Raw genomic sequence first — 10,000 nt, forward strand, 5'->3', positions numbered from 1 at the left:
AATGTAAAAAAAAATTATAAATTGGCATGAGTTTGGTAATTGGCTCATTTTATTTGTAAACAAATAATAATAATTCAGTTTGGCAATTGGAATCGATTATGAAAATCCTGATCAATGCATCCTTCAGAAGGGGGCAGGAATTTTATTCGGGGTGGCAACATATGGCAGACGTATATAATGAATTTAGTCACAGTTATCACAGATTGATGATAAATATATGTGCACACTACAAGAGGACACAGCTATCATTTACAAACTTAATCTCATGCAATCAATGTCTTGCATTTGAAACAGTTCATATAAGGAATAAGTGACCAGACCCCATAAGCACCACACACTCACTAATGCATACAGTATGCATCCACATGTCATTAAGAGCATTATAAAAGATTCAGTGTTATCAATATGTCAATTTATTATAAGAAACACAAGATTTTAACAGCCAATGACATTTCCAGCTGGAGAGACTCAACTGATTTTCTACAGTTTAGTGTTAATCATCATCTAACTCAACCAGTCAAGAGCTACATTTAGCCTTAGATGTGATATGAATATGGTCCTGAAGCATAGCTTTTATTAGCTGACAATAATCATAAATAAATAAACATAATAGGCACAAATACAGATGTACTTTTAGAAATTGTTTCTGAAAATATGGTGTTATTGTTTTGGCAAGCTTAAATTAAAACTTCTATGAAACCTTGTGTGATATTCCTTTAAAATAATGTTTTAGTATATCTTTTTTAATTATATTTTACTAAGCAATTTCTTACATAATTTCTTTGAGTTAGACCAAACTTTTATTTTGGTGGGTTGTAACCAGAGTTTCTGTGTTTTTTTAATTAACTATTATTATTAGCTAATAGGAAGTATAGCATATCAAGTATGATAATACTTGAAGTATAGCATACTCTACTGTGCAATAGTAATGTATTTCTGTTTGAGTTTCTTCAAGTTATACCAAAATGTTATTCTGACAGGTTGTCGTAAAGTCATTGCCGTTTCTGTCAGTCTGTGTATACGATACGAATGAATGACGATAGTTTTATCAAATGAAATGGTGAAATCCTCTCATAGCGCGCTGACGTGCACATGTGTAACATACATCATGTGTTAATATAGTGAAGAGCTGAAAACACCACGCGTGCTTCAGTGTGTGTGTGTGTGTGTGTGTGTGTGTGTGTGTGTGTGTGTGTGTGTGTAGAGCACACATTCCCAGAGACGTGTATAACAACACCTTAAGGGTTCCCATAAGCAGGATTTATTGTTGTGCGCCCCTTCCTCAAATATGATGATGGAAAAAACACCTACTATAGGGGTGAAAAAATAACTTTAATCAAATAAAAAACTAAATGAATAAATTGTATTATTTACAAATCACAATTGTAGCTCTCCACATTTACCTGTGGCTATAACTTTATTATGACTCTAATTTATTTTATAGTCTCAAGCATTCAGAAATCATGCAAAAGGAAACTAAGCAGTTTTACTATGATAAAACCATGGTTTATTTTTGTAAGGGTTGTGATATGCACGTTTTTTGTTGAAGAAATTATAATGCCTGTGTCATCTATAGCAAAAAGGTGTCCAAAAATGAAAGATTTAGTGAATATTTGAATGAAATGTTTGGTCAGTTTCCTAAACAAGGATTTGATTGTCCTGTAAGTGTAACAGCAGCAATCACATGGCATTTGTAATAACATGTACATAAATAGTTTATTTAGTATTTGCCTACATTATGTATTTTAACAGTGTTATTATTAACCAATCATTATTGCCTCATTATTTTTTTATATAATGCATTTTAAGCTATTTTAAAGGCTATTGATGGCTTAGGTCTGTTTTTATAGCAACAACAACAACAACAACAAAATATTACAGTATATTAATACTTTGTAAATTATTAGAGTTTGGGGTTTGCGAATCATTTGAGTCAGTTCGAGGATTGCGAATCATTTGAATCAGTTCGGGAGTTCGTACCGGGATCGCGAATCATTTGAGTCAGTTCGGGAGTTCAAAACGGGTTCGCGAATCATTTGAGTCAGTTTGGGGATCGCAAACTATTTGAATCAGTTCGGGAGTTCGGAGCGGGTTCGCGAATCATTTGAGTCAGTTTGGGGATCGCGAATCATTTGAATCAGTTCGGGAGTTTGGAGCGGGATCGCGAATCATTTGAATCAATTCGAGAGTTCGGAGCGGGTTCGCGAATCATTTGAGTCAGTTTGGGGATCGCGAATCATTTGAATCAATTCGAGAGTTCGGAGCGGGTTCGCGGATCATTTGAGTCAGTTCGGGAGTTCGGAGCGGGATCACGAATCACGAAAGATTCGCGCTTGTAAATTTTCAAATAGGCAATAACCTTTAATTTGTTGCTGGCAACTGGGGTGGCAGCAGGGGTGACAAGGCCTTCTTTTAGGGTGGCATATTTAATAATTTCTTGATTTCTTGATTGTGGCAAGGTCTGTGAAAATGTTCCCAGGGAAAGTCAAAAATATAAACCATTAGCCTAACCGGGTCAGTAGAAGATCAGGATCAGGATCATAACACATGTACACAGATCTGTAGAACACCTAGGTTACATCATCATACTTTAAAATGAAAACATTTAAATATGTACATGAAAAGAAAACAGGATGACTTTGAATAGCATCCGTGTAAAACTGTGAGGAAGAGCTAAGTCTTGCACATGTTCTTCATGGTCTGACCGTGACTTCCTGAATACACAGGAAGTAATGGATACCAAAAACAAAGGTTGAAATGTATGTGTGTGAAAGAAGAATAAGTGTGTGAGAGTGGCAGAATGAGTTATAGCTTGTACAATACTTCATACAAACGCATACCACACACACACACACACACACACACACACAGTGCTCTGCATACACACAGGAGAACTATGTGTATATACCGGTGTATGTGTGTGAGTGTGTGTGTGTACTATGTGTGTGTGTGTATGTGAATGTGTTAATTGTATAAACGTTTTAAAACACAAATCAACACTCAACTTTCACAAAATCAGCTTTATTTGTCATGTATATCTCTGAGTGCAGCACCTGAGTTATACAGTGTGTTAACACTTCACAACACAGCGCCACTCTTCAGGTTTAACTAATGCACAGACAATCATGAGTTAATATATAACTCACAAACAACTAAAGCATTTATTAATAACTACTGCATCAACATTCTGTATGATACATAAATTAACTAACCAATAAATTGTTATTAGTTACATGTATTATAATGTATTAATTCCCTAATAACATATAATAATAACTAATAATGTAAATGTGTATGTTAATTACCACGATGGGTCGAAGCCATGCATTTCAGCTTATTACACATGTAACTAATAACAATTTTTTGATTATATAGAAAAAGAAATGAGAGAAAAACAAATTATTCATTGAATTTACAATTTTGCAATCAATTTATTTTAGTTACATTTAAATAAACAAATATAGTTGACTAACTTTGAACATTCTATATATATAAAAATAAAATATAGCCATAGCCACTTACTTGTTTCAGTGTAGTTATTCTTTATATAGTTATATATTAACGCCTGATTTTCTGTGCATTAGTTAAGCATGAATTATTGCATGTTTGTAATATATAATTGTTATTGTGAAATGAGACAGTTGTACATCAGAACATGAAGGTTTCTCTTGAAGTGTGTAAACAAGACGATTCTGAAATCAAAAGTGTGAAATGACACAATCTTCTCAGCACAGATGCTGTTTCCATCATCAGTTTCCGATGTTTCATGAGCTGAACTTTCCACACACACACACTCACACTCACACACACTCACACACAGTTACCGTATAAAACAGAACACTAATGTATAAACCTGTACAGAGGAACAAGCGTTTAAGAAACCCTATGAATCACCAGAGTTTGATTTACAGTAATCCAGACGTCTGAACAGAGTCTACTTATTGAGGCCTGCGTACAACCCATCACCGCTGCGCATCTTCGGATCCAGAGCCTGAGTAAACATCACAAACACCAGGATATCAATCAGAAGATTAGAGTTAATCATCAGAGACATCAGTGTAATCAATCACCAAGACACTGGAGCTCAGTGTACACAGAGAATCAACAGCAGCTCAGACACGATTCACTGAATCACTGACTCACTGAATCACTGAATCACTGAATCACTCACTAGTAGAGCCAGGGGTGTTAACTAGGTTAGTAGCTGGTTTCTGTGAGAGCAGTGCAGTGAACTGCTGTTACTATAGCAACACTGGATTACTGACCAATCACAGCGCACCTTAACTTTGATCTCATTCTGATGAATAAAACATTCAGTGTTGTGAGAAGTTCTGCTTTGGTTCGTTTTGTCAGACGTACCGCATAGTCCTGGTTTGGAGGTCGAGGAGGGTTCATTGGTCGGGAATTTGATACTGTGAATTAAAACAGAATAAATCATGAAAATGTTTAATGTTGAATAGTTTTTTACACTCACTAGAACACATGCTCGACACAACTCTTCAGATCTCAAACTAATTCATGCAACATCAAAACAATGCTTCACGCTTCTCATGCAACATCTTTCTCCCTTTTGAATCTGAAATGAACACTGTATAGATGTTGATTTGTAATATATGTGTAATATGTTCACTGTGGTCTTCTATTATGGGGTTTGTGATGTCAGTCTGGTGCTACTGTAGAAATATCGCAGTGTTCTTCAGTTCTGAATCATATGTGTGTGTTGAACTGAAGCTGATCAGGTTTGTGTAAGTGTCCTGTAAGCTGATGGATGTCTGAGATGGTGTGGTGTGTGTTCTGCACCTTTCTTCGGTTTGCTGTCACTGTTTCTGGCAGAACAGAAGTAGATGATGAGTATAACTCCTCCTGTGATCAGTAGATCTATGATCATGACGCCCCACGCCATCACTCCGCTCAACTCATAGCAGTTCTCACACACTGACACGGAAAGAGAGGAGCATTATTATAATCAAGCTCATTCTGAGGGAAGAATAGAAAAACTGAACTCTCCTCACCTTTTACGTTGATGTAGAACATACGTTTGATATGATTAGGTCCATCTGTATAATTACAAGAGTACTGTCCTTCAACTATTCCTGTTCCCGAATCAGCTGGAACACGAACGTTCAGTTTATTTCCTTCTCCACTGACATCTTTTCCGGCTTCATTTTTCCATGTTACTACCCTATTGTCTCCTCCAGTGCAGATCATAATGACACCATCGTCTGTGATTTCAATATCTTTGGTAAAAAGGATGGAAGACACAATGAATTGCAGGTATTGTAGATGTATTAAAGAGCACACAGGTGTGTGAAGAGGTCCTCACCTTGAGCCCGAGCCGCGGCGAGCAGCACGATCATCACACTCAGGAGAAACATGGTTCTGTATCGTCCTGAAGACAGTGTTCACTGATCTCTCACACACACATGCAGCGTCTGTGTGTGTCTCTGAGTCTCTCTACAGGAAGAGGAAACCTCAAACGCCCTCATTCTGCTCGCTTTTATCTGCAGATCTGCTCCATTTCTCTGAGAAGCACTTCAGGCTCCTGTATAATAAACTCAAATATCTGAAATACGCCATAAACGGAAAAGATCAGTTGCCTTTTGCATCGTTGAGATCATTAAATCATGTTCTCATGACTGTTTATGATCAGTGTCCTGCAGCACAGAAGCAGTCATCAGTGTCACAGACGTGTGTTTATAACAATACACTGTATGAGTCACAATTATACATTTCTCTTTTATGACAGAAATCATTAGGATATTAAGTAAATCATGTTCATGAAGATATTTAGTAAATCTCCTACTGTAAATATATCAAAACTTAATGTTTGATTAATAATATGCATTGCTAAGAACTTCATCTGAACAACTTTAAAGATGATTTTCTCAATATTTAGATTTTTTTGCTCCCTCAGATTCCAGATTTATAATAGTTGCATCTCAGACAAATATTGTCCTCCGAACAAACCACACATCACTGGAGAGATCATTTATTCAATAAAAATGTACTTTTAATTAAAAATAAATAAATATCTAAATAAATCAAATGTACCCTTGTGACTGGTTTTGTTCTCCAGGGTCACACATGTGCTAAATTACATTGTAAAAGTTATACACTATAAATACACTAATTAAAAGTATATTTCTGCTCCAGTATAACTGCTGAAGTGTGTTAAACTGCGATGGTTTCTTCGTGAGGTTCATGATCCGCGTCTGGACTTGTATTTAATCTTCTGTCTGCTCGGTTTGAGTTTGTCAGGTCTCTCGAAGACTTTTTACCTTCTGTGGATTTATTAAAGACTTTATCTTCATCATCATCTTCACATATGTTTAATAACACACACACACACACACACACACACACACACACACACACACACACACAGGTACCGAGCTTAAACACTATAAATACACTGATATCACACATTCTTTAGATGTGTAACTAAATTCAGAATTAAACTGTTATGTTTTTAATGTGGGAAAAGTGCAACCGATGACATATAACTTGAGTGTACTATTTAAAGACCCCACAAACATGAAGTTAAGAATATCTTATAAAGAGAATTTTAACATAAATACAATACATTTGTAATGGATTATTTAGATATGTGGCAATACGTTATAAATAAATTTTTTAGAAATTCATTATAGCCTATATTAATCTTACATTTTGAATAATTAATAAATGTATTTTCTATGTATGACGATTATATTTAAAATGTATAGTATTACAAGTGGAAACTTTTTTTTTCTTTTTTTTTTTTTTTACTTACAGAGAAAATGTTTAAAGCACATTTTAGCTTCATGGTCTCTCAAAATAGCAGCTGATTCCACTCAGATGATCTCAAGGAGTACTGAAGGATGATTTGTGTATATGAAGTGTGTGTGTGTGTGTGTGTGTGTGAGCTTCTCTCTGCTCGGGGTGTGTGTGTGATCTGCAGCGCCACCGTGTGGTGAAGGACTCTCAGTGAAGCTCCTCTCAAACTTCAGCAGTTCAGAAAAGTCCAAATAAATGAATCATGTACTGTGGGAAGAGTCGTGAGAGGTTGTAATAATCATAAACACTCTGGCTAGTAACTGCACCTTATTATTCTGGATCACAATCATAAAATAACGTTCTCATAACGTTAGAGAGAGATTTCTGAAAGACATTAATGTTTCAGCAGATGTAGTGCAGTAAAACAGTTCTTTCACAGGAACATTAATACAGAATATCAAAGCAAAAACACTTTTCATGCTAAACATCTGACAAAAAACTGATGTCATTCACAGATGTTAGTGAACAAATAGCGCCAGTGGAGTATTTCCTGAGGCGCGGGAGCGCGCGGCGCGTTCGCGTGTGAGTGTGTGTGTGCGTGTGTGAGAGAGAGAGAGAGAGATCGGACTCATGTGTGTGGAACGGGTTCATCTGCTGCTGCTGCTGCTCGCCTCAGGTCAGTGTGTTCTTCCTCCTCCTCCTCATCATCAGTATTCACACACATTCAGATCACAGTCGTGTGTAGTTTTTAGTTTTGTTGATGGTGACGGCGCGTTCCCGCGGTTAAACTCGCTCTGTTCCTCTGCTTTACTGTAATAGTTTGTGCTCGTGCCTGGGTGATTGTTTCATCTGTCTTCTGTTTTTGATTTATGAATGAATTCTGTTTCCTGTGTTCTTGAGCTGAGTTCATAATCGCAGCAGATATAATCCTCTGTGAGTGACAGCTGTCAATCATCGTGCGCTTTAATGAGCTTACCTGTGCACGTGATTCACCTGCAGAACACACACGCTCATCAGAGACAGAACGACTTCATTCACCAGTGTTTGTTCTCGATCATAAGAGCATTTACAGACGACTATCAACACCAACAGATAAACTCTAGCAGCTGATAATGAACCTTCTCCGAGCTTTGGGATAGTTCTCTCAGTGTGTGTGTGTGTGTGTGTGTGTGTGTGTGTGTGTGTGTGTGTGTGTGGGAGTGTGTGTGTGTGTGTGTGGGAGTGTGTGTGTGTGTGTGTGGGAGTGTGTGTGTGTGTGTGGGGGGGGGGGGGGCATGTTTTTGAATCATATCAGGACACAACTCTGTATAATGACATGGGTATGACGCAGGTATTACAAGGAGAGGGTGACTTATGAGCACATAACCCATGTCCCCATTTTTCAAAACACTTATAAATCATACAGAATGAGTTTTTTTGAGAAAGTAAAAATGCACAAAGTTTCCTGTGAGGGTTAGGGTTAGGTGTAGGGTTGGTGAAGGGAGATAGAATATACAGTTTCTACAGAATAAAAACCATTACACCTATGGGATGAACACACTTTACACAAACACAAACATGTGTGTGTGTGTGTGTGTGTGTGTGTGAGTTTAAGTGTGTGTGTGTGTCAGTGAGTGTGTGTGTGTGTGTGTGTGTGTGTGTGAGTGTAAGTGTGTGTGTGTGTGTGTGTATGTTTGTGTGTGTCTGTGTGAGTGTGTGTGTTCATGTTTGTTCCATTGTTTTCTCCAGTGGTCTCTCAGGAGGAAGTTCGTGTGAACAGAGTAAACTCCACCTTCGTCTGTGTTTGATTCTAGACTATGACTTCCGCTGTTTATCTTTGGAAATAATAAGCCCAGAAGAAGTCATTTCTGCAGTTTCTTCTTAATAAATGCTCTCTGAGACTCGAGAGGTGTTGATCTCTCAGTGTTTGTTTTTAATAGTTCAGTGAACTCCTAGAACTCATTATCAGAAGAACCATGTTTTCAAGAAAAACCCGTGTTTGTTGGACTAATTGAGCTCATCTCATAGACTTCCACTGTTTTTATCAGTCTTCTAACTTGACCTTTGACCCCTAAACCAACACTAACAGAAACTCATGCAAACACTACACTTACACAAAAGCATGATTGATATGCACAACACATAACATCTCTCCTAGTTGCATGATTTGCCCTTCATAAGAACAGTTAAAGTACAACTGAAGAACAGTGTGCTGGGTTTGATTTACAGGAAGTGCATGAATGATTAAATGCACTTTATCTGTGCTGTGAATGCAACCTAAGACATCTGCTAAATGCATACATGTAAATCAAACACAAGCAGACTGACTACAGATTTAAACAACTGAATCTCTCTCTAGGATCTTGAGATGGTTTATTAGCATGGCATTTCTTCTTACAGTTAAAAACTGTGCAACATTAAACTGATGCAAAACAATGTAAAGCAAAGATAAGTGAGAGTGAGAGAGAAATATGAGGTGAATGTACAGGTGAGTAAAGGTGGTGTGTGTGTGTGTGTGTGTGTGTGTGTGTGTGTGTGTGTGTGTGCAGGCTGGCGGTGTGTGTCCGGGATCCGTGTGTTCACGGCGGGCGATGTGAAGGCCGTTAACGGGACAGATGTGCGTCTCAAATGCAGCTTCCAGAGTTCAGCTGCGATCCGAGCGTCGAGCGTCACGGTGTCCTGGAGCTTCAGACCGCTCGGCTCCGGACACGAGGAGACGGTGAGACGAGAGAATGGCTCAAGATTATATGTGTATATAACGCTTCTCATGATGCTAAATGTTGCGAAGCAGCTCTACAGTAAATTAAAGTTTCTACATTATATTTAAGGGTAGAAAAATGTGAGAAAGCTCTACCTCCTTTAGTGGACTTTGCTATCCTAGGAACGACCAAAAGTCCAGTGTTTTGTGACCTTAGGGTGTGTGATGGGTTGTAGCGTGATAGAAGGCTAGTTAGGTACGCTGGAGCTAAACCATTTAGGGCCTTATAGGTAAGTAATGATAATTTGTAACTGATACAGAACTTAATAGTTAGCCAGTGCAGAGACTGTAAAATTGGGGTAATATGATCATATTTTCTTGACCTCGTAAGGACTCTAGCTGCTGCATTTTGGACGACCTGTAGCTTGTTTATTGAAGAAGCAGGACAACCACCTAGAAGTGCATTACAATAGTCCAGTCTAGAGGTCATGAATGCATGAACTAGCTTTTCTGCATCAGAAACAGATAACATGTTTCGTAGCTTGGCAATGTTTCTAAGATGGAAGA

At 37.8% G+C, this 10,000-nt stretch overlaps 2 protein-coding genes across 2 annotated transcripts in view; one reads left to right on the forward strand and one right to left on the reverse strand.

Moving 5' to 3' along the window:
* Positions 1-3,005: 3,005 nt before the first annotated feature.
* On the reverse strand, positions 3,006-5,473 carry LOC127972140 (T-cell surface glycoprotein CD3 epsilon chain). The gene is made up of 5 exons (XM_052575446.1): positions 5,324-5,473; positions 5,013-5,237; positions 4,801-4,935; positions 4,360-4,412; positions 3,006-3,991 (listed from the first exon to the last, which is right to left on the reverse strand). The coding sequence occupies exons 1-5, from the start codon at positions 5,373-5,375 to the stop codon at positions 3,935-3,937; spliced, it is 522 nt and encodes a 173-aa protein (XP_052431406.1). The 5' UTR covers positions 5,376-5,473; the 3' UTR covers positions 3,006-3,934.
* A 1,869-nt stretch (positions 5,474-7,342) lies between these two features.
* Positions 7,343-10,000, forward strand: part of LOC127972212 (myelin protein zero-like protein 2) — a 5,855-nt gene continuing 3,197 nt past the window's right edge. Inside the window, exons 1-2 of the mRNA XM_052575557.1 lie at positions 7,343-7,432; positions 9,285-9,454. Coding sequence (XP_052431517.1) covers positions 7,387-7,432; positions 9,285-9,454 — 216 coding nt within the window. The 5' untranslated portion in view covers positions 7,343-7,386. The remainder of the gene's footprint in view (positions 7,433-9,284; positions 9,455-10,000) is intronic.

Source organism: Carassius gibelio, chromosome B15 (assembly GCF_023724105.1).
Source record: "Carassius gibelio isolate Cgi1373 ecotype wild population from Czech Republic chromosome B15, carGib1.2-hapl.c, whole genome shotgun sequence".
NCBI lineage: Eukaryota > Metazoa > Chordata > Actinopteri > Cypriniformes > Cyprinidae > Carassius > Carassius gibelio.

What these genes read in the sequence shown, in the direction of transcription:
- LOC127972140 (XM_052575446.1), bottom strand. Translation starts at nt 5,375, where the DNA reads ATGTTTCTCCTGAGTGTGATGATCGTGCTGCTCGCCGCGGCTCGGGCT. An exon ending in GTTCTACATCAACGTAAAAG is followed by an intron (nt 4,936 to 5,012) that starts GTGAGGAGAGTT and finishes TTTCCGTGTCAG; the next exon opens with TGTGTGAGAACTGCTATGAG. An exon ending in CTCCAAACCAGGACTATGCG is followed by an intron (nt 3,992 to 4,359) that starts GTACGTCTGACA and finishes ATGTTTACTCAG; the next exon opens with GCTCTGGATCCGAAGATGCG.